At 38.9% G+C, this 25,245-nt stretch overlaps 2 protein-coding genes across 2 annotated transcripts; both read left to right on the forward strand.

Moving 5' to 3' along the window:
* The first annotated feature begins 2,777 nt into the window (after positions 1 to 2,777).
* Positions 2,778 to 3,833, forward strand: LOC123671337 (sperm motility kinase-like). Its single transcript, XM_045605110.1, has one exon. It carries the CDS (start codon positions 2,778 to 2,780, stop codon positions 3,831 to 3,833), a length of 1,056 nt encoding a protein of 351 aa, XP_045461066.1.
* A 17,800-nt stretch (positions 3,834 to 21,633) lies between these two features.
* Positions 21,634 to 24,787, forward strand: LOC123685368. Its single transcript, XM_045625024.1, has 2 exons — positions 21,634 to 21,840; positions 22,072 to 24,787. The coding sequence occupies exon 2, from the start codon at positions 22,204 to 22,206 to the stop codon at positions 23,884 to 23,886; it is 1,683 nt and encodes a 560-aa protein (XP_045480980.1). The 5' UTR covers positions 21,634 to 21,840; positions 22,072 to 22,203; the 3' UTR covers positions 23,887 to 24,787.
* The last annotated feature ends 458 nt before the right edge of the window (positions 24,788 to 25,245 follow it).

Genomic DNA, 25,245 nt, shown 5'->3' on the forward strand with positions numbered 1-25,245 from the left:
TCTGAAGAATGGCAATTTTTTTCAACAAAAATATGGAAAAATTTCTGAAAATATTTTTTTAAGAAGTCACTAACCGAACGATACCAACAAAATTTAGCGAGCAAACTGCGCGTTGATATTCTGAATCTAACCTCCTAATTTAATCATCATCGGGTATGAAATTTTCTAAAATGATTTGATTTTGACTTTACTAAATAATAATATCAATACAATATTTTGCAAGTGGATATTCTTCAACCAATTCTCCAGTTCGGTTACAACAGGAACCCCAGATTCTGCATCGACTTCCGAGCAGTAAACGAGGTCTCGGTCAAAGACGCATACCCTTTGCCATACATTGCTGGGATATTGGACAAACTGAGGCGAGCAAAGTACATCTCTACGTTGGATTTGAAACAAGGATATTGGCAGATTCCTCTCACGGAGGAGAGTAAGCCCATCACTGCTTTTGCTGTGTCTGGAAGAGGTCTGTTTCAATTCAAAGTGATGCCGTTTGGTCTTCATTCCGCCGGTGCGACGTTCCAGAGACTCTTGGACCGTGTCATAGGTCCTGAGTTGGACCCAATTGCCTTCGCATATCTGGACGACATAGTGGTCTTGGGAGAAACGTTTGAGGAGCACCTGGCTAACTTAAAGTTAGTGTTTCGCCGTCTCAGAGAAGCAAACCTCAAGATCAACCCCGATAAATGTGAGTTCGTGAGGAGTTCTCTGAAATATTTGGGTCATGTGATAACCGAAAAAGGGATTGCGACGGATCCGGACAAGATTGCTGCCATAAATTCGATGAAGCCGCCGAAGACCGTACGAGAACTTCGCCGATTTCTGGGAGTGGCGAGCTGGTACCGAAGATTTGTGGATGACTTCACAAAAATAGTTACGCCACTCACGTTATTGCTGAAGAAAAAGCAAAGATGGAAGTGGGAAATGGAGCAACAGCGAGCGTTCGATACGCTGAAGGAGAAACTCACTGAATCACCAGTGTTAGCCTGTCCGGATTTCTTCCAGCCGTTTACGTTGCAGACTGATGCATCCGAGAGCGGGCTCGGGGCTGCCTTAACGCAGATCCAGGAAGGACGCGAACGAGTTATAGCCTACGCCAGCCGTACCCTAAATGGTGCCGAAAAGAACTATTCGGTGACCGAGAAGGAATGCTTGGCAATCGTATGGGCCATAGACAAAATGAGGAGGTATCTGGAAGGGTATCATTTTACCGTGATCACTGATCACATGAGTTTGCGCTGGTTACGATCGATAAAATCTCCCTCAGGCCGGATTGCAAGGTGGTGTGTCTTTCTACAACAATATGATTTTGAGATCAAATATAGAAAGGGCACCCTGAACCGAGTGGCAGATGCCTTGTCCAGGGATCCGTTGCCATCAGAGGAACAGGTCTGTGTGGCCAAGAACACGACCCGATGCCCGTGGTATACTAGGAAATACCAGGAGGTCTCGAAGAAGCCTGCGGATTTTCCAGATTACCGGATACAGGAGGGAAGGTTATACCGACATTTTTGGAGCGCCGACGACTTCACGGAAACGGAGATGGGAACACCGTGGAAACTGTGCATCCCGACAGAGGATCGGCAGTTGATACTGCGGGAGAACCATGATGAGCCGGTGGCTGGTCACTTGGGAATCGCAAAGACCATATCTCGAGTGGCCCAAAGCTACTATTGGCCTGGGATGTTCCGTGAAGCAGCCCAATACGTTCGAAGGTGCAAGCAATGCCAGAGGTACAAGGTTTGCCAACAGAAACCCCCAGGGAAAATGCAACCGTACCACATCACCGAACCATGGCATACGGTCTGCACGGATCTAATAAGCCCATTACCTCGTTCCAAAAGGGGTAATACTTTCCTCGTGATGTTCCAGGACCGTTTCTCGAAGTGGATAGAATGCAAACCACTCCAGGCAGCCACGGGTAAAGGTGTGTTCCAGGCGTTTTACGATCTAGTGTTGCTGAAATTTGGATGTCCAAAGACCGTAATTAGCGACAATGGTTCTCAATACAACGGACGTCTATTTAGGGAAAACCTGAAGAGTTTGGGTATCCAACATAGATTTGCTCCGGTCTATTCGCCGCAGTGCAATCCCGTGGAAAGAGCTAACCGGACCATCAAAACCATGATAGCACAATTCTGCGAGCAGGATCATCGCTCCTGGGATGAACGAGTGGGAGAACTGACTTTTGCGTTGAATTCTGCCAAACATGAGTCCACCGGATTCACACCGGCGTTCCTGAATTTCGGTCGGGAGGTCCACTCCCCAGAAATGAACCGTCGGACATCAGGAACCAAAGGTGACGCAGAGAAATCAACGGAGGAACCACAGGTCCAAGGGGTAGACCAATACGCAAATCGCATCAAGCGACTCCAAGAGACCCGGGAGTTTGTTAAACTCCAGCTGGCTCGTGCATTCAACCAACAGAGTCGGTATTATAATCTCCGAAGGAGAGCGTGGTCGTGTCGGGTAGGTGACAAAGTTTTGCGTCGAGAACATCCGTTGTCGTCGGCGGCAGAAGGCTTTGCATCTAAATTAGCGCCCAAATATTCTGGTCCGTATACCGTTACTAAGGTCATATCTCCAGTGGTTTACGACTTGAAAAGCGCGTCGGGTAAATATCTTCGTCACATCCACGTTAAAGATTTGAAACCATTCTACGAAGGTGAGCAGGGCGTTGAACACTCGGCAATTGCGGGAAACCCGCGGATACATAGTGGAGAGCATGCATAAGACCGAGGGGTGGAGCCGTGTCAGTCATCCGTCTGTTTCAGGATATGTTGCGATCAGTGGCGGTCGTACCCTCCAACCCCTTTGATGAAGAGCCCACTCCGGAGAGAATAACCAGGATCTCCGGACCATTCCAGAAGATCCGTACCCTCGGCGAGGGAGGTTTTGGAAAAGTGTTCGAGGTCGAACACGGAGATATAAGATTTGCCCTGAAGGTGGCCCCGAAAGACGAGGTGTCCATGACGGAGCTGAGGATGGTGAAAGCCATGAGACACCCAAACGTGGTCCGCCTATTGGTGGATTACGTAACCGACGAACGGCTCTATCTTGGGGTCGAGCTGATGGAGGGAGACCTGTTGGAACTGGTCCAACGACGGGGACCTCTGCCGGAGGGGGAGTGTTGTGATATGTTGGGGCAGGCTTTCGCTGGGCTGGCGGCCTGCCATGCTCAGCGTATCCTGCACCGGGATATAAAACCGGACAATTGTCTCCTCCGGGGTCGGCGGGTCTGCATCGCTGATTTCGGGCTCGCCTGCCGACTTAATCAGCGGTTCCCGACCACGTCGCGGCGAGCTGGTACTCCCCCATTTTGGGCACCGGAGGTCCTGAAAAGGTTGCCATTCGGACTCCCCTCGGATGTGTGGGCCATGGGAGTGACGGCCTTATACATGGCAACCGGGAAACTACCCTTCATGACGCCGAATGGGGAAAAGAAGGTCATGAACTTGATAGGACACTACCGCGGGGAGGAGATGCTCGAGGTGCCAGAGGGATTACGCAGCAGCCTGGTGGAACTTCTGAGGGTTGATCCAGCGCATCGCCCTTCCGCTGCATGGGGCGAGATGACCTTCAGGCAGCTGGCCGTGTCAGCCAAAGAGGGGTCCAAAGAGATGGCCTCATCTGAAAGACCGTCAAAATTTGAGGCCATTAAGGTGGGAGAGAGCTTTGTAGAAGCCTTTGAGAGGCAACCAAAAGGTGGCTGGACTCCCCGATTCAGGCAGAGGCTGCTGCGGTTTCGCCCTCCAGGAGTGCGGGGTAGACTCCACCCTAAGTTCGTGTTTCCGAATGGGAGGACGAAGCGAATTTGGGTTCCCCAGGAGTAAGGGCGCCTCTCTGTCCCGCGGACATCCGTCTGTCCGTCAATGAGTGAAGAAGGTCGTCATTGGTGTTGGTAAGTTTTATACAATGGGTCGCTAATCTTGTTGTGTTTTAAAACAAAGATGTCTAGAGGAGAGTGGGACCTCATCGACGCCGGAATAGTGGAATCCATGCCGGCCAGTTTCGACGAGTTAGTGGAGGAAGAAATCGAATTCTGGCAACAGCAACGGAAGGAGACGGCGGCTAGGGGACCACCTACATCTCTATGTCATCACCCAACACCTCCAGCGAGACGGCGCCCCTATGACTTACCTCGTGGCCATGCCGGTGGACGACACAAGCCAAAGGCTAGAAAACCCCGCAGGCCTTCCAGAACCCACGTACCAGCCCCAGACCCGCACTACCCAAGAGCGCAGAGGGAAGTTCCACGCTTCATCAAACTCATGGAGGGTGCATGTTGGCGGTGTGGACTACTGGGCCACGCCCGGAGAGATTGCCGGAATTATTTCCGTCCGATTATTTTGTTCTCGCTGCGGTCGTTTGGGAGTTATGTCTAGGGATTGTCCATGCCCAAGAGAAACTCGAGCCCGGACGAGGCGACAAGAGGAGCCGTCTAGAGTCGGAGTGGATCAGGGCGTGAGGTCAAGTCAACCCAACCTCCGGTCCATTGGAATCCAGTGTGAGCTACTGCGACCCTCAACGAACCTCCAACTATGGCCGATGGAGATTCACCCAGGGATGATATTGGCCGTCTGCCAATAGATAGTTGAACAGCGGGGTAGCAGGTGGTGACAAAAAAAACTTTCGTTTTTTTTGGGAAAGTAAGGGGGGTGTGTAACGAAGTGAAATTCGTTACTAGAATCACCCGGTATAATTTAGCCCAGGTTAAGAATTCAGTAATTATTTTATTAGAATCACCTGGTATAATTTACCCAGGTTTAGAATTCAATAATTATTTCATTAGAATCACCCAGTATAATTTGCCCCAGGTTTAGAATTCCATCATTATTCTACCAGTCATCTGAGTAGGTGAAAATAAAATTTTAATTGAGAGCAGTGAAGGTAATTTTCGTCCAATTCAAAAATTTTCATTTGGAATAATTTCTGATTTATTTATTTCATGAAAATATAACGATGCAATTTAAAATATCAGCCTATGTATAAAAACTTTCGAGCGACAACGCGATAGACGTTATCTCTTCAATATGTTCTTTTTTACATGTTGTCGTTCGTTTTTCATAGGTACACCGCCGATTTCAAGACTCGAAATTTTCCCCTTCCAACCGAGATTACAAGTGAAATATTTCGGAAAAGGAGGATTATTCTTGCCGGTGTCTTCGAAGTATCAAGATATTTTCCGATTTACTCCTGTCGGCGTCTTCGAGCTATATATTTTCATAGTTATTGAGCGGATTTTCTTGAGTAACAATTTAGAGTTTAATTGTTAGTTTGCACTTTTTCTTTTGAACGTTGGACGTTTTAGTGCCGTATTTTATATTCGTGAATTTGACACTTAGCCCGTACACGAAAAGAATTTGAGTTCGTGTAGTGAAGTGGGAAATTCTTAGGATTGGTAAGAACCGTTTTATTCCTGTCTGTATTATCGGTGACTTTCCTGTGTTCCATCGATACTTTCCGAGTGTGATTTATTTGTAATTTATTTTATTTCTTAGATCTTTCTTTCTCAAGTGGAGTTTGTCTGTTCGGTTCCTTATTGCGAGCAACTCTTATTTGGAACTACCAGGCAGAACTCCTTATCTTGGGGAGAGGGGTCGTTTATTTCCGATCTCCGCATCACTGCGGTCTTTAAGGTTAATTACCCTGTCCAGTCCGACTCGAGTCGTGAATTGGTGGATGCGCCGAAGTATACCCTGAGTGAAATTTATTTCTTAGATCTTTCTTTCTCAAGTGGAGTTTGCCTGTCCGGTTCCTTATTGCGAGCAACTCTTATTTGGAACTACCAGGCAGAACTCCTTATCTTGAGGAGAGGGGTCGCTAATTTCCGATCTCCGGATCACCGCGGTGTTTAGGGCTAATTACCCTGTCCGGTCTGACTCGAGTCGTGAATTGGTGGATGCGCCGAAGTATACCCTGAGCGAAATTTATTTCTTAGATCTTTCTTTCTCAAGTGGAGTTTGTCTGTCCGGTTCCTCATTGCGAGCAACTCTTATTTGGAACTACCAGGCAGAACTCCTTATCTTGAGGAGAGGGGTCACTAATTTCCGATCTCCGGATCACCGCGGTGTTTTGGGCTAATTACCCTGTCCGGTCTGACTCGAGTCGTGAATTGGTGGATGCGCCGAAGTATACCCTGAGCGAAATTTATTTCTTAGATCTTTCTTTCTCAAGTGGAGTTTGTCTGTCCGGTTCCTTATTGCGAGCAACTCTTTTTTGGAACTACCAGGCAGAACTCCTTATCTTGAGGAGAGGGGTCGCTAATTTCCGATCTCCGGATCACAGCAGTGTTTTGGGCTAATTACCCTGTCCGGTCTGACTCGAGTCTAGAATTGGTGGATGCGCCAAAGCATACCCTGAACGAAATTTATTTCTTAGATCTTTCTTTCTCAGATGGAGTTTGTCTGTCCGGTTCCTTATTGCGAGCAACTCTTATTTGGAACTACCAGGCAGAACTCCTTATCTTGAGGAGAGGGGTCACTAATTTCCGATCTCCGGATCACCGCGGTGTTTTGGGCTAATTACCCTGTCCGGTCTGACTCTAGTCGTGAATTGGTGGATGCGCCGAAGTATACCCTGAGTGAAATTTATTTCTTAGATCTTTCTTTCTCAAGTGGAGTTTGTCTGTCCGGTTCCTTATTGCGAGCAACTCTTATTTGGAACTACCAGGCATAACTCCTTATCTTGAGGAGAGGGGTCGCTTAATTCCGATCTCCGGATCACAGCAGCCTTTTCGGCGAATTACCCTGTCCGGTCTGACTCGAGTCTAGAATTGGTGGATGCGCCAGAGTATACCTCGAACGAAATTTATTTCTAAGATTTATTTTTGATGGATGCGCCGACAAATACTCTGATTGAAATCTGTTTCTAAGACCCAACTTTCTCAAGTGGAATCTGTGTGTCGGGTCCCTTATTGCGAGCAACTCTTATTTGGGACCACCAGACAGAATTCCGTATCTTGTGGAGCGGGGTCGCTTATTTCCGATTCACGGATCACCGTGGTCATTTCGGTGAGTCATCCTGCCCATTCGATCTGAGATTTATTTTGGTGGATGCGCCGACAAATACCCTGATTGAAATCTGTTTCTAAGACCCAACTTTCTCAAGTGGAATCCGTGTGTCGGGTCCCTTATTGCGAGCAACTCTTATTTGGGACCACCAGACGGAATTCCTCATCTTGTGGAGAGGGGTCGCGTATTTCCGATTCACTGATCACCGTGGTCATTTCGGTGAGTCACCCTGCCCATTCTGACTTAATATCCATTTTTGGTGGATGCGCCGATACAAGACCTGATTCGAAGATATTGTTCAGGCTTGCTGTTTCTATTAAAGAGGTATCGAACCGGACCGTACGGAACACAGGATAGGTAGTCACATCTGACTTATTAGACTGCATTTCACACGCCAATCTGCATGCTTTCCACGCTTATCCGCACTTAACCGTTTTTATCATCGCTCAATTTGCTTGCTCACTGCTTACTCATTTCTGCTGCTTGATATACGCCACCTACTCACCTCGCTTATTTCTCGTTCCGTACCGTGTTGCATTGTAAATATTTGCTTTTGGTGTTTAGTAGCCTTTTGCATTATTGTATATATAGGATAGTATTGTATATAATTTGGTGTTGTACATAAGGGAACGGATATTGTTAAATATAGTGTGTTTCGTCAGGGTGTCTTTTATTTATCTCATAGACATTTACTGCCATTTAGCGAAATAAATCACCACTGGTCAATCGCTCTTACCTTAGATTGAATCGAACCCTTCTCCAACTGTTTAAAAGCTACCCAGGGTCGATAATAGTGAGCGACGTAAGGAATTGCGACCTTATAAAACCTATCGCAATTGGCGCCCGAGGTAATATAGGAGAGAAATAGTAAACAATCATCAATCCGAAGAAAGTCGCCGTCACAAGTACTGACGCGCAACTTTTCTGATTTTTTTCAATGAGATCGAATTCTTGGAAATTTAAAAAAAATATATTTGGAGAATTTCTGCAATTTGTTTTGAAAAAATTTTTTTTTCGAAAAGTACTCATCAGATTTCTGATTTATTTTTGCACGTGTTTTGACGTCGACATTTTCCAAGAGTAAACATAATTTCAATTTTACTCGATTTCAATGTTGGGAGATATTGCGAAAAGAATATGTCAAATTTCGTTATTTTTTATTTTTTTCGTTTTATTTTTTATTTCTGGAATAACTCAAGAGATGTTAATCTAATCATAATGAAACTTGAATGTCAAATGTGAGTGCATAAGCTAGTAGTTGATATAATACCGTTTCTAGACCAGAAAGTGAGCTGTAGTTCCCGCCGTTTACCCGCGCTTGATTGAAATTCTTCACGATACCATTCAGATGGAATTTTTCTAGGTGCTGTTGGAAAAAAAAAATTTGGAAAGCACTGACGTGAAGTCATCAGCTTTTGCGCGCATGTTCACTTGGTGGTCTGCTTTGAACATGCGCGCAAAAGCTGATGACTTAACGTCAATGATTTTCCAATTTTCTTTTAATTCACTATTGATACGATACCGACAAAATTTCGCGACCAAATGCGTGTAAGTGATTCGCATTTAACCATTAAGTGTTATCGTGATCGGATTCATAGTTGTTGAGTTATTTCAGAAATAATAACCGTACCAAGGAAAAATATCACAATATTTTACATATTTTTTCTCCTTATATCTCCGAAACTTGAAAACTTGAAAAAGGCTGAAATTTCAGCATCAAAACATGTGCTAGAACTCATTGGAATCTGATAATTTTTTTTTAATTAACTATCGATACTATCTCGAAAAAATTCGGCCCGAAGTTGCACGTTGGTACCCACCAAGTTTGAGTGCGATTGCATTGTAATTCCCTGAGATATTGGCTTCAACTCAAAAATTCAAATGACCATAACTTCTAAACCCCTCGAGCGATTCGGCCCATCAACGAACCTGGCCGAACGAAATTTCATGTCGATACCTCTTTTCGTTTTCAAGTTATCGTGGAAACGGGACCATTTTCGCTCGAAAATTCGAAAATTATAGACAGTGGGGCAAACGATAGCACGCTGTTCCGCTAGAATATGCGCGCAAAAACGAATTTCATTGGAATCTGAAGAAAAGGAAATGTTTTTCAACAAAAATAAGGAACAATTTAGAAACCTTTTTTTTTCAAGAATTCACTAACCAAATGGTGCCAACAAAATTTTGTGAGAAATTGCGTTCGTACAAAATTTTGTGAGGATCTTGATATTATATTCTTCAGTGGTTCAATAATTTGTGTCAGTAAATGTCGATTTTAGGATGATACTAACTGACCCGCCCCCTTTTGGCACGGAGACATAAAGAATCGAGGAATTACGTCTAATTTTCCATCTCTTCTTTCAATTTGATATGATAGTTCAATGAAACCTCATCGAATTATTTCATTCCGATTATATATCAGTTTTTCAAAATTTCAAGAAAAAAAAACTCATATATACGCACTACCAAACATAGGTTGTGAAATTTTCAAAGAGTTATACAAAAAAAAACAAAACCAGGAGCTTCTAAGCCATTTCCTCACGAGGTTCTGTAGAATGATTAACGCCGTAATTTTTTAACCAAGTAGCAGATTTCAATCCGGACAAATCGAAATTACAATTTCGAATGGATATATCTACGGAATCAAGTAATCTCAAATCCTGCTCTACAAATATCGAGTCTCTAAGTCTTTTCTTTCAGAAGTTATTGTATTTACGGTCGACCTATCGGAAACTGATAGTTATTGCAATAACTCACGAAAGAAACATTTTAGAATCTCGAAAGATGAATTCGTAAGAGGGCGAACTCCATCCAATGATACCGCAGATATACAAAAATCAGAAATTCCAGAAGAGCACTGACGTAAATCAAGGAGCTGATTTCAGGTTGAGTTATATAAAATTCAAATAGTCCAATCTATTCGACAGTTAGTTTTTGTTCGGAGGTTGAAGAACGTTGACATTCTCACTCAAATTCAGGAAGCCATGATTCCTGCAAACGATTTAGTGATTTGTCTCGCTGTTTTGTGATCACGTTCTGTTTGGCATTAAGAATTTGCTAAATGACAAATAGAAATCTCAGAATTATACGAAATACGGAGAGACGAAAAAGAATCAGGAAATAATAAATGCATACATAAATTCTTTACTTTTCGATATGTACCATCGTATATTGGCAACGGATCATATTTAAAGAGTATTCTGAAATATATTTTAAAATTTTTCCACCGACGTCCACATACTTCTCTTAATTCACGGATTGAAAAAAAACTATACGTTTCTCTTTTCCGCCCTATGTTGGACAGCAATCGGAATTTTTATCATGCATCTTTGTATCCACATAGTTGCATTTCTCTGTTCTTGTCTAAGTATCTGGAATGAACCCTTAAAATACAAACAACACACGGTCCAAAAGTTTTTATTTATGACCTTCTGTGGTTTGAGAACTCATCAAATCAGAGGTTTCAATTTTCTTTTTACTTGAAATACCTCTAAAGATGAGATTTCATAGAACTCATTTTACAGATGCCCGCCATATAGACACAAAATTTCAACACCATGTGACAAACAGGTTCTGAAATATCCAAGTTTTGAAAATTCGTTTCATATTATATTCCAATCCAATCCCCATTTATTAATATCAAGGCTAAGCCTAGCGAGGTCAACGCTTGAAGCAAAAGTTTCAAACGCCGAACTCGGTCGAGATTCATTTATTGGCGAGTGCAGCTGTTGTGATTTTTTTCTACGATTAATGACGCATGAATGCTCGTAAATCAGTCGGCAGAGTCTGTTCTTGTTTGTTTCTAGAGAAGCCTCGGTCTTGCCGACAGTGCCCTAACTGGCAACATAGCCTGGACGCCTAGTAATCGGCAAGGTGAAAGTTTTGTTGTATATTTTGGACGCTCTAGGAAGGTTTCTTGAAATGACGCTCGGAAATCGTTAGAATGAGAGTTGATAAAATAGATATTGACCAAAGTAAGTTTGCGGACATCTAACGACCTCTTCTGTTCGGTGATGAAAAGTATATATTCGATAAGTTAGGGATTGTGCGAGAAATTCGCCACGGACGCTCAGAGACTGTTTTTCGAATGGACGTTTTGAAGATAGCGGAATATATATATATATATATATATATATATATATATATATATATATATATATATATATATATATATATATATATATCTAATATATAAAATTATTCTGTCACGTGGTGTGTAATCGAACTCCTCCGATTTTCGTGATCCTTAGCGAGGACAATGGAGACAGGGGGGAGAATCGGACAACATCTATTTTTCATCCCCCTAAATGTTAAGGGTGGTCCACCACTTAATTTTTTGTTTTTATTTTTTTATGATACATCATACAAAAATACATGCAACCCTAAATTTTCACCCCTCTACGATCAACTCCTATTTTTTATTTGGTAATTAAAAAGTTTTATTTTTTTTGCAAGAATTTTTTATTATTTTGTCATGACTTATAATGAAAAATTTCATATGACTCTCAATTTTTCACCCCTCTACGTTCAACCCTTATTTTTCATTTGTTAATTATAAGGTTCAATATTTTAGCAAAAATTTTTTTTTATTCTATCATGACTTTAAATGAAAAATCTCATATTACTCTCAATTTTCACCCCTCTACGATCAACCCCTATTTTTTTTTGTGAATTATAAACTTTAATTTTTTGGCAAAAATTTTTCTTTATTCTGTCGACTTAAAAAAAAATCTGATTATACTCTCAATTTTTCATCCCTCTACGATTAACCACTTTTTTTCATTTGTTAATTATAAACTTCAATTTTTTTGGTAAGAATTATTTTTAATTTGTCATGACAGAATAAAAAATTTCATATCTCTCTCAATTTTCACTTTTATACGATCAACCCCTATTTTTGAATCCCGATTTTTATCGTTTTTAATCTATCCACAGATCCGCAATAAGGTTGCAAGATGGCAATCAAATATTATAATTGTAGTACGATAAATTCTTATTCAGAGTTTATAATTTCAAGTTCCTTTTTTTATTTTCTGTTGAATTTTGTTTCTGAAGATGCCGACAATTATACGTACAAACTTAAGTCGCAGAACCCGTAATGCTGCAAGTCAAACTGATGAGCAACGAGAAACGCGGAATGAAGTTGAACGGAATCGATGGAACCGGAACCAACAAAATAGAAGTGTTGCGTTTAACCCCTATAGAGCTGCATTTAATTATAACAAAGAAATTGACTACAGTACACTGCATATCGTTGCTATTGGACTAATGAACGTTATTTGTCAATATTGCAAGGCATTTAAGTTTAAAAATGAAGCCCCTGCATTGTGTTGCTCGAACATAATAAAGAAATTAACTTAATTCAGATGAAAAGGTAACAGACATTTCTTGATTATAGGGCGGTACGGAGTTTGCCGAGTCAGCTAGTATATATATATGTATATATATATATATATATATATATATATATATATATATATATATATATATATATATATATATATATATATATATTTTCCAAAATCATTCGATAAAATTATTTTTTTGTTATTTTTGTACAATTTGTAATGTATCTCTCTCTCTACAACCGTTTTTCTCATACTATTTATAATTAAGAAATTATTCTGTTGATCGTTTTTTATTTCATTTAATTCCACCAAATTAACTGTTCTTATACATTCGTCCATATTCTACGTTTCTTCTAGAACTGGGTTTCTAGAAAGGCAATCTGCTTCTACATTTCCTTTTCCTGGTTCATATCTAATCTCAAAATCGAATTGTAATAGAAAATTCATCATGTCACCCAGCTCTTCATCTGGTCTTGTACAAAATTCTTTCCCTTCTAATGGCTTATGGTTAGTAACAACAATAAATTTATGTCCCATTAACCAATATTTCCAAAATTTAATTGCCTCTTTAATTGCCAGACATTCTAGGAATATTGCTTTCTTGTTCTTTTGATATTTATTCAGTTTTTTAGAAAAATACGCTACGGGTTTCATTTCACCATTAATCTGTATTTGTTTAAGAACAGCTCCTACTCCTTGAATACTGGCATCAGTATATATAGTAGTATAGGCACTTGGGTCGAAAATTGCAAGAATTGGCTCAGAACAAAGGATGTCCTTAACCTTATTGAAAGCTTCCTGACAAGCCAATGACCAATTGAATTTTACATCTTTTCTCAGTAAATTATGCAACGGTTCTAATAATCTAGCTGAATCTTTTATATATTTGTGATAAAAATTAACTTTACCCAAAAATTGCCTTATCTTCTTCCGAGTATCTGGTGGAGAAAAATTCCTAATGGAAATTAAATTGTCATTTATAGATCGTACTGTATTGTTTCCTACAATATGTCCTAAATATTTGACTTCTTCTTCAGCAAAATTACACTTGATAAATTTAAGTCTGAATCCTTCATTACATATTGCATTCAAGAGATTGTCCAAATGTTCTATATGTTCGTCAAATGTTGAAGAAAATATTAGAATATCATCTATATAATTTAGGCAGAATAAATTCAGGTTATATTTTCTGATAATATTATTCAATATACGTTGAAATATGGCCGGGGATGTTTTAAGTCCGAAAGGTAAACATTTCCATTGCCAGTGACCATTCTGTGTCACAAAGCAGTCTTATATCTATCTTTGATGCGAATAGGAATCGACCAAAAGGCAGAATTTACATCTAATGTTGTAAAGAATTTTGCATTTCGGGTCTTGGCTAAGATTTCATCAATTAATGGAAAAGGCTGTGGTTCGGGAACAATTAATTTATTGAGTTCACGAAAATCGACACACAATCTGGTTTTAGACCCTTCATCTCTCTTATATGCTAAAGTGACTGGTGATGCAAAAGGTGAGGAGGACTCCTCAATCAGATTCGCTTTCAACAATCTTCCTATTTGGAATTCTATCTCTTTTTGATCCTCCATTGAGCATCTGTACGGTTTTTTTGCTATAAATTTGTGTTCTAAAAGTTTTATATGTGCCTCATTATTTTGCACCTGACCAATATCAAACTTGTGTTTTGCAAAAATATGGTCATATTTATTTATTAAAACTTCAATTTTACTTCTCTGATTTGTTTCCAAATGGTCTAATTTTGCTTCGAAAAGTTCTGTTGGTATCCCTTCATTGAAATTGATGGTGTAATCATTATTATTATTATTATTGAGATAATCGATCTTTCTCTCTTCATTCATATCTAATCTTTGATAAATATTCAAATCAAAATCTTGTTTTAATTGAAAATTGGAAATAGAATCTAGTCCGAGTAGAATATCATACTCGAAATTTTTCTCATTAACCACAAAAAGTACAACTTCTTTTTCGATATTATCGATTCTCATTTTTGTAATTATTTTTCCTGAAAAATTTGCCCTGCCACTGACTGTTTTGAACTCGGTTTTGAATGTGTTTCTATTCTCTTGAATATGTAGACATAACTTTTCTGCTACTTTGGAATTCAGAAGACTAACATTTGAGCCCGAATCATAAATTCCACATAATTCATTATTATTTATAAACACCTTCAATTTTATCAATGGCAACAGTCTTAGTTCTTTTGGTTTGAAATGGCCTCATTTAATTCATCCTGTATCCCAACATTGTTTACCGTTCTTATGTTTCCAGGTATGTTCTTTTGTTCGACATTATTGGATTTATTCCTTAGCCGACAGACTGTTTCTAGGTGAAATCTACCTGAGAAGCACTTCTTCTCACAAATGGTTCCTTCTTAATTTGTTTTCTATTTGTTTGTGAATAGAAAGTAATTTGTTCGGCAGATTTAGTCATTCTATGATTATCTTTATTTCGACCGTTATCATATTTTTTTGAACTTTCTAGCTTTCGCAATTCACCCAATAATTTCTCGAAAGTTGTTACTGTTGATCGATTAATTCTATCTTGTAAGATATCTGGCAAACTCGTGACAATTAAATCAATTAATATGTCAGTTGGAAAATTATTTCGGAGATTTAACAACAAATATTCTTTCCTAAAAGCATAGTCCACTAAACTTCCTCCTATATACCTAAATGAATACGCCTCTCTATATTTATGCCAACTCGTTTCACAAAAACTCTCTAAGCAATTTTCTTTCCATATTTGAAAACTTTTGTCTAAACCTAATCTAATTAATTTAAAATCAAACCATTCTTTCGCTATTCCATCCATAAACAACCGTAAAATCAAAATTCTGTCTCTATCTTCTTCTACTTCACAACGCGTGCATTCCGTCTCCAATTTTTCTAACCATAAATTAACTGAAACACTCTTACCATCAAAATTATTCAGCTATAACGATTTACCTCTTCCTCTGAAATCCTCTAATTTATATAAATTCAGAAAGTCATACACACAACTTTTGTTGACGGGTTCACTTTAGGCTTAGGTACTGAGCTATGTGAACGCAGGCTTGATCTCCGATGGTTTTTTTTTTTAATTCTTTATTCAAGTTCAATCTACATACAAGTGGAAATTTTTATTTCAATGTATCCAACTATACGCTCAGTGCTGGAGTTTTTTTTTTTATTCTTGGTGAACTTTTGGGAGCTTACATGTAAAAAGTCTTACTGTCGTAAGTCTCCTTTTTGCAGATAAATTATAGGATATATTATATATATAATTTTTTTGATTGTTTGGTTATTTTCTTTTGTTTATTATCTGCAAATAAAGTTTATTATTATTATTATTATCCCCGACTTTTGCCTATACGCGTAGGATTTCTCCTCGCCGTCGGCTTCTCACTCCTCGCTAAGAGTAACATTCACTCAGTCCCAGATATTTAAAATATCAGAAGGGTAGAGCTCGGTCGTGTCCGGTCCTTGTGGTCTCTCTGGTTCTCGTCGAACTTCTGGTCCTCTTACACGCGTTCCTTGGACCTGTCCTTCGCTTCCTAAGAATTTTCTCACCGTCCTTGCAGTACCTGAAAGAACAGCTTTTTGCATTATATTACATATATACTCACTAAGTCCTAGTTGCTTGATATTTCTCTTGAGATTTTTGGGTACTATTCCTGTTGTTGAGATGATATAATTGGAATAGTTCTCGTTGATATCATTCCCCACTGGCGCTTTATCTGAAATTCGAGGTCCCTATATTTTGAAATTTTTTCGACCTCTTTTTGACGCATGTTGTTGTTATTAGGTATTGCTACGTCGATGAGTATTGCTGCCTTTTAATGTTTATCAACTAGCAATATATCTGGCCTCTTGTGAGGGACTGTTTTATCAGTCAAAACTATTTGATCCCAGTACAGTTTATAGCGTTCGTTTTCCAGGATGGTTTCCGGTCGGTACTTATAGTATGGCACTTTTTCAGAATGAATTAGTGTTAATTTAGTTGCCATTTCTTGGTGTAGTATCTTTCCTACTGCATCGTGTCTCTCTTTATATTCATTTCCTGCAAACATATGACATCCTCCCGTGATATCTTGGATTGTCTCATTCGTTGGACACCTATAACGGCATCGATCGTCAGTAATAGTTCGATCCTTTATGATATGATTGCAGTAATTTTTTGTTGAGATCACTTGATCTTATTATCCCCGACTTTTGCCTATACGCGTAGGATTTCTCCTCGCCGTCGGCTTCTCACTCCTCGCTAAGAGGAATATTCACTCAGTCCCAGATATTTAAAATATCAGAAGGGTAGAGCTAGGTCGTGTCCGGTCCTTGTAGCCCCCTGGTTCTCGTCGAACTTCTGGTCCTCTTACACGCGATCCTTGGACCTGTCCTCCATTTCCTAGGAATTTTCTCACCGTCCTTGCAGTACCTAAAAGAACAGCTTTTTGCATTATATTACATATATACTCACTAAGTCCTTGTTGCTTGATATTTCTCTTGAGATTTTTGGGTACCATTCCTGTTGTTGAGATGATATAATTGGAATAGTTCTCGTTGATATCATTCCCCACTGGCGCTTTATCTGAAATTCGAGGTCCCTATATTTTGAAATTTTTTCGACCTCTTTTTGACGCATGTTGTTGTTATTAGGTATTGCTACGTCGATGAGTATTGCTGCCTTTTGATGTTTATCAACTAGCAATATATCTGGCCTCTTGTGAGGGACTGTTTTATCAGTCAAAACTGTACGATCCCAGTACAGTTTATAGCGTTCGTTTTCCAGGATGGTTTCCGTTCGGAACTTGTAGTATGGCACTTTTTCAGAATGCATTAGTGTTAATTAAGTTGCAATTTCTTGGTGTAGTATCTTTTCTACTGCATCGTGTCTCTCTTTATATTCATTTCCAGCAAACATTTGACAACCTCCCGTGATATCTTGGATTGTCTCATTCGTTAGACACCTATAACGGCATCGATCGTCAGTAATAGTTCGATCCTTTATGATATGCTTGCAGTAATTTTTTGTTGAGATCACTTGATCTTGGATGGCTAAAAGAAATCCTTCCGTTTCTGGATACATCGCACCTGATGTGAGCCAATAGTTCGACGCTTCAATGTCGACATAATCCTGGTTCACCTCGTTGAAATGTCGTCCATGTAGGAGCTTTTCTCTCCATCTTTGCAGTTTTTCTTGGATTGTCTGGTGGTTGTATGACAATGTCTCCTTGTGCAGTAGTAAAGTTGTTGATTCGTCTTCTTCACACAGTACTTTGTAGATCTCTGACATGCCTGATTTGTCTTTGAAGTATGTTCGTAGGAATTCAATTTGCCCATGGGCAAGTTCCATGATGTCTAGCAGACCTCTGCCTCGTTTATTCCTTGGCAGATCGTACTCTCAATGCTACTTCTCGGATGGTGCTTGTGTGCTTTCGTCATCAAGGTTCTCATTTTGCGTTGCAGGTTTTCTATATCTGTTTTGGTCCATGGAATGATACCGAAAGAGTATGTGAGAATTGAACATGCATATGTATTGATCGCTCTCGTCATGTTCTTGCTGTTGAGGTTTGTTTTTAAAATTTTGTTGATTCTCCTAATGAACTCAGTTGTTAAGTCTTCCTTCATTCTTTGATGGTTCATTCGTCGGTTTTGTTTCATTCCTAGGTATTTATAAAGATCTTCCGATTTCATTGCTTCTATCTCCTGTCCATTGGAGAGAGCTATCGGTTCATCTTGGATTTTTCCACGCACTACGCTAATAGTACGACACTTGTCCAATCCGAATTTCATCCCCACGTCTTCCGAAAAATGTTCGACCGGTTTGACCATAATTTGCAAATGGTTTTTGTTGCCTGTTATAAATTTCAGGTCATCCATGTATAGCAAATGATTGAGTGCAATAGTATTTCTGTATCCTTTGACATTGAAACCTTTTTCAGTAGCATTCAGTTGTTTAGAAAGGGGGTTCAGCGCCAAGCAGAACCATAAGGGACTGAACGAATCTCCTTTTCATTGGAATATCTTTAGTTGTTATGTTCGCCGTAGAGAGTTCCAGTTGCACATTGCATACTTCAGAAAGTTTATTGTAATTGGATCGATCTTTTATATTTCCAAAATTTTTGTCAGCCACCCATATGGAATAGAGTCGAAGGCCTTCTTATAGTCAAAATATGTCATAAAAAGATTTCTGTGTTTTTTGAAGGCTTGGTTGCATATGATGGAATCTATTATCAGCAGTTCCTTCGATCCTAGTGCGTTCTTGGAACATTCTTGCTGCTGTGCTATCATTATATTATTTGTCCCGCAATGTTTGTAGATACGAGATGCTATACATGATGTGATGATTTTATATATTGTTGGAAGACATGTAATTGGTCTGTATTTTGATGGATCCGCTGTGTGTTGCATATCCTTCGGTAAGAGGTAAGTGGTCCCTGTTGTTAATTATTTTGGCATTTCCGTTGGATTACTTATAACACCATTTATGGTTTCAACTAGTCTGCCGTGTATACACCAAAATTTTTTCAACCAAAAGTTGTGGATTCTATCTGGGCCGGGTGATTTCCAATTATGTGTGTTTTTCAATATTTCATGGAATTCTTCTATAGAAACTGCGTTATGCGGCATTTGTTCTATTGTCTCACAGGATTTCTCTTCACTTCTTATCCAATCAGCCTGGGAGTTGTAGGAGGTTGGTGTAACCAGTTTATCTGTCCAAAAATTCTCAATATCTTTGGCGGTTGGATAACTTCCTGGTGTTGCTGACATATTATTGTTTAACATTCTATATAATTTTCTTTCGGAGTTTTCAAAAATCATATTATCCTGTTTTCTTCTATAGCTCTCATTTTATCTTCTGAGTCTTTCGGAGTACCCACTAAGTTTTTGTTTCTGTGTGTCTAAAATTTATTGAGTATTTTCATTCTTTGGATCATACGTTTTATGTTGCCGGTGACGATCCATTATTAAATTCACCAGTTTTTGTAATCTTTTAGACGGCGAACCTTTTGCAAATTGGGTGAGCCTCCTAATATCTTGGTGGATGCTATGAACTTTGTCTTCCAGCCTTTTTTGCCAATGTGGTTTATTTTGTTGTTTTTCTCTGGCTGGTTTCTGACTTTAAGGTTTTGGCTTCACACCTCACACTGTTGCTATTGAAAATGCTGCACAGTATATGATGAGGTGTAATGATTCGAGATCATGGTAGTCAGAAAGATACTTGGGTATAATCTCTTTGTTGGTCATGACCAGAAGATGAGATCTATAACGCATCTATTCATTGTGGCAAATAATCGCTCCAGTAGTTCTCTTTGGTCTTCTTCTGGATTTTCGACGGGTGCAGCATATATATTCCGTCGTTGAGCATCACTTGTTGCTATCACATCTGCGTTGTTCTGTTCCTCAGAGTTCATTTGTGCATTGATGTTCTGTTGGTTTTCAGCACAATCGTAGTTTTTTTCAATTGTCGTTTCGTTGTTAGTCAGGTTTCTATTCTGTAGTCTCAGTTGGATTTCATTTTTTATGGTGTTAAGTCTCTTATCGGGTACAAGTTTATTTCTCAATATGACCCGGTATTGGTCGGCTACTCTTTGCTCAGAAACTTGAAGTTCGGGATAGTTTCTGTGGAATTCTGCAAATAATTTTTGACGGTAGCCTATTTTATCCTCTTCCATATTAGTCACTTCATAATATATGCGCATGATCGTTTCATTTATCGAACTTGTCCATTTCATGCGTCTTCTTGGTAGACCCGCTTGGGTGAGTGCTGGTTGGGGATCCTGCGCAGCACCTTCAGCGGTCGGAGAAACTCGTGTTATTCTTCTCCTAGAATGTTGAGATTGTGGAGGCGTAGCATTTTGTCCGACAGACGCCCGTCTCCTTAGCACTCTGTCACCGACGTCCCTCATACTGTCATGTCCAGCGCCGACTCCAGACACGCCCTGACGAACCTCAGGCAGCGGCCCTATATTCCTATTCCTTAAATTCACCATCATTCATGGGTTCCTCCGTGTCGTGGGGGAGACGGCCTTTGATCGCTTTTTACGATCCGCAGAGCTACGGTGGGAGAATTCTTGAGCTACTTTCCACACGGCTTCGTCCGTTACCCTCGACAGGGACCCTTCGACAGGTTTCAGCTTCCCGGGTCAGGGAGCTCCTGGAATCTGCGGTGGGTAGGAGTCAATTCAACTCTCCTGATAGGTGAATCGCTAGAGATTCACCTACCGCTACCCCTATTTTTTATTATTCATTATTTATTTATTATTATTATCCCCGACTTTTGCCTATACGCGTAGGATTTCTCCTCGCCGTCGGCTTCTCACTCCTCGCTAAGAGGAACATTCACTCAATCCCAGATATTTAAAATATCAGAAGGGCAGAGCTCGGTCGTGTCCGGTCCTTGTGGTCCCCCTGGTTCTCGTCGAACTTCTGGTCCTCTTACAAGCGATCCTTGGACCTTTCCTTCGCTTCCTAGGAATTTTCTCACCGTCCTTGCAGTACCTAAAAGAACAGCTTTTTGCATTATATTATATATATACTCACTAAGTCCTAGTTGCTTGATATTTCTCTTGAGATTTTTGGGTACTATTCCTGTTGTTGAGATGATAATTGGAATAGTTCTCGTTGATATCATTCCCCACTGGCGCTTTATCTGAAATTCGAGGTCCCTATATTTTGAAATTTTTTCGACCTCTTTTTGACGCATGTTGTTGTTATCATATATCAAGTATGGCGGGCGATGACGACGTGTTCTCGGATGCGTCCGATAAAAGTGAAAATGAACAGCAATTCTTGAAATGCTGCTCTACAAAAACGTATAAATTAAAAGTATGTGTGAGGTGCTTCGCGATATTCCATATCGCTTGTGCTAAAAGAAACCCAAACGTTAAATTCCTAAATGGAAACAAAGTGGTGTGCTGTGAAACGCCGAACCATCAGGAGGAAGAAATTAAGAAAGTCCACGAGACAAAAATGGAAAGTCTTGTATTACAAGTAAGGTACCTACAAGAATTATTGGAAGAAGCAAAGGATAAAAATAATATTTTGAAACAGAACAACGGTCTTCTGTTGGAAAAAATCGAAAATATAGTCGAAATAAATGGGAAGGATGGAAAAAAATATGTAAACAAAGCTGATAAACAACATGGAAACAAAGTCACTAAACAGAGAGAACCGTTAGAGATTTCTTCCCCTTCGTATGCAAATATAGCAAGTTCGTCAACTCAACAACAGGTGGAAGCACATGATCAACTAAAGAAAACTACAATTCAGGAAACGTCAAATCAAAATAAACAAACTAACCAAACTAATCGTACGACAACAAGAAACAGTCAGAACAGAAATATTATGAAGGAATCAGGAACTCAAGACAATGAATTTATTGAAGTCAGAAACGGGAAGAGAACAAGAAACAAACCAACACAAAAAAACATAGGAACAGGTCAAGAAGAAAATGGTTTCTCCGGACAGCAAAGAAAGGTATGGCTCTATATTTACCGGGTTAATATAGGCACTTCAGAAGCTATGATTAAGGAATATTTAGCAAAGAAAAACGGCTTTCAACTATCCAACATAATGGTAAAAGAGATTCCCTCGGAGAAATCAAGATTAAAAAGATTTGTGGTATCAGCACCACTTGAAAAAAAAAAAAATTTATAAATCTGATTTTTGGCCATCAGGAGTTGGTATTAAGAGATTTGATTTTTCCAGGCACACTGAATTTCTTCAGAAGGATGCGGTTTTTTTATAAACTCTGAACCAAATAAGCAAAAAAGTCCAACTGCAGAGGAAACAGAAAAATTCACTGTCTTTCATCAGAATATTAGATCGATTGGAAATTCAATGGAACAAATAGAAAACGACAGCACAAATAACAGGGATATCAAGATTATATGTTTGTCAGAACACTGGAAAACAAAAAATGAATTGAAGAACTACAACATAAAAAATTTCATACTTAAAGCCCAATTCTGCAGACTACATGGTGAGCATGGTGGTGTAGCTGTCTATGTTCACACATCTTTGAAAGCAAAGGAAAGAAAGGAAATAAGCTATGTTTCTGTAAAAGGCCTCATGGAATGTGCAGGAGTTGAATTTCGTATTGGTAAAATCAAGGTAATTTGTATGACAGTCTATAATAATGGTACAACTGATATTTTAACTGAAAAACTGAACGTGCTTCTTAATAAATTTGAAAATGAAAATGCTCAAGTTATAATTGTTGGAGATTTTAACATTGATCTTTTAGGCGAGTCCCAAAGGAAAACTGAATGGCTTATGTTCTTAAGCTCGCATAATATGAAGCGAACAATATTTGAGGCAACTAGAATCACTGGTACAACAGCAACATGTATAGATGGTATTTTTACAAACCTCGACATGCCATACTATAGCAACATTATTGACAATCACATCTCGGACCACACAGCTCAGACCATCACCTTAATGGGCCCCCGAACTAAGCAAACTTTCACATGGAAAAGAATATATTCCTCACATAATCTCAACCAATTGAAAACAAATCTGAGAACTTTAAATTGGAGATTTCTCAATGACTTAGATGATGTTAACGAACAATTTAACTATTTCCATGATTTATTTATGCAACATTTAAATCAAGCTTGTCCTCTAAAAAAGTTTCCTATACAGAAGAAACATAAGTATAAGTGCCCAAGTGAATTACAGAGAAGTATGAAGAACAAATTAGATGTTCTATTAGTTTGCAGTAGATCAGACAGGAGATTTCAGGAGCAGTACAAAAAAGTGAAATATGAATATGATAGAATGCTCATCCAAAACAGAAAAGAAGCATATCAAAAAATAATAGAGAGGTCAGACAACAAAAGCAAAGCAACTTGGTCAGTTGTAAATTCCATCAAAAGTCAGCCTGAAAAAAATAATTTCCCAATTGAAGGCAATATTGAAGAAATCTCAAATAGATTGAACAAATACTTTGTGAACCATGCTCTAGATATGACAATGAACAACCCATATAAAAATACAAAAAGAAACATCAATATAAAAGCAAATGAATCAATTTATTTGAGGCCTATTAGTCTGCAAGAACTTGAAAATATTATCAAATCTTTGAAAAATAAACAGACAAGTGGAGTTGATGGTGTATCCAACAGCATCATTAAGCAGTGTATGAAAGAAATTCTGGAACCTCTAAGAATAATAATAAACAATTCAATAAAGAAGGGAATGTTTCCAGACAGATTGAAGAATGCGATAGTAAGACCTATATTCAAGAAGGGAGATGAAAATGATTTTGGAAATTACAGGCCCATCAGTATTTTACCATCCTTTTCTAAGATCTTTGAGCTGGCTTTTTGTGGACAAGTCATGACATTTCTCTTGAAAAACAGAATATTCACCAAAAATCAACACGGTTATTTGAAAGGAAGATCAATTCAAACGGCCATATTCAACTTTGTGAAAAATAAACAAGTGCTTTTGAGAACAGAGATCTATCTATGGGACTGTTTCTGGATCTATCGAAAGCTTATGATTGCCTTGATATAGGAAATCTTATAGAAAAATTGGAAAGTTATGGAATTGCAGGACCAGCCCTAGATTGGGTAAGATCGTACTTCACTAAACGGACTCAGTTAGTAGAGATATATGCAGATGGATGTACAATAAGATCAGAAACAGAAGAACTGAAGCTTGGAGTGCCACAAGGAAGCATAGCGGGTCCCCTCCTCTTCATAGTGTATGTTAATGATTACCCATTGAACCTTAATTGGGGTGAGGATAGAGTGAACTTTGAGGACTATGTTGATGATAAGAATCTGCTGGTTATAGAGTCTCTGTGGCCAGATCTCAAGAAATTGGTTGAAGAGGTACTGAAATATACCGAAACTTGGTTTGCTCAAAACAACATGGTCATGAACAAGGACAAAACCAACTTGATTGTATTCCATCCTCCAAATTCCAACTTAGAAGTTCCCCAACATGTAACTCTGAATTGCTGCAAATATAAGGTTTCAGAGGCCACTAGATTCTTAGGCGTACACATCGATGAGGAACTGAACTGGAAACAACACATAGAACATCTGAGTAATAAAATAGGTCCATCCATTTATGCTTTGAGAGTAATTGCCAAATATCTGAGTAAAAAAATTATAAAGACTGTCTATCATGCTACTATAGAGTCAAAATTGAGATTTGGTGTTGTTTTCTATGGTTCGGGAAACATTCAGCCTTTGTTTATATTACAGAAAAAAGCTATAAGAATAATAGAAAAATTATCATTCAGAGAATCATGTAAAGGATATTTCAAAAAGAACGGCATTTTAACACTTTATGCATTGTATATTCAAGAATGTTTAATATTTTTTCATAAACATAAAGATCTGTTTTCTCCATATCTGAATCTCAAGAAAAATTATGACACAAGAACTCTATCATACAATTTACCAAAACATAGCCTTTAAACAACTCAAAAGCAAGCAGAGTACCGATGTTTAAAGTTTTTTAATAAATAACCTAAGGATATACAAAAGATTGATCTACTTAAACCTTTCAAAAAAAAAGTTTTTAATTTATTATTGAACATGGAACCATATAGTATGGAAGAATTTTTTGGATGATTAAGAACCACATTTCTTTTTTGACACTGTTTCATTTCTCTTCTCTTTTATAACTTGAATTGTTTTGAAATAAAGATTATTTATTATTATTATTATTATTATTATTATTATTGGGTATTGCTACGTCGATGAGTATTGCTGCCTTTTGATGTTTATCAACTAGCAATATATCTGGCCTCTTGTGAGGGACTGTTTTATCAGTCAAAACTGTACGATCCCAGTACAGTTTATAGCATTCGTTTTCCAGGATGCTTTCCGGTCGGTATTTGTAGTATGGCACTTTTTCAGA

The sequence above is a fragment of the Harmonia axyridis genome, chromosome 1, assembly GCF_914767665.1.
Source record: "Harmonia axyridis chromosome 1, icHarAxyr1.1, whole genome shotgun sequence".
Classification (NCBI taxonomy): domain Eukaryota; kingdom Metazoa; phylum Arthropoda; class Insecta; order Coleoptera; family Coccinellidae; genus Harmonia; species Harmonia axyridis.

Excerpts from the sequence above, each read along its gene's own strand:
- LOC123671337 (XM_045605110.1), top strand. The coding sequence starts at position 2,778 with ATGTTGCGATCAGTGGCGGTCGTACCCTCCAACCCCTTTGATGAAGAG.
- LOC123685368 (XM_045625024.1), top strand. The coding sequence starts at position 22,204 with ATGGAACAAATAGAAAACGACAGCACAAATAACAGGGATATCAAGATT.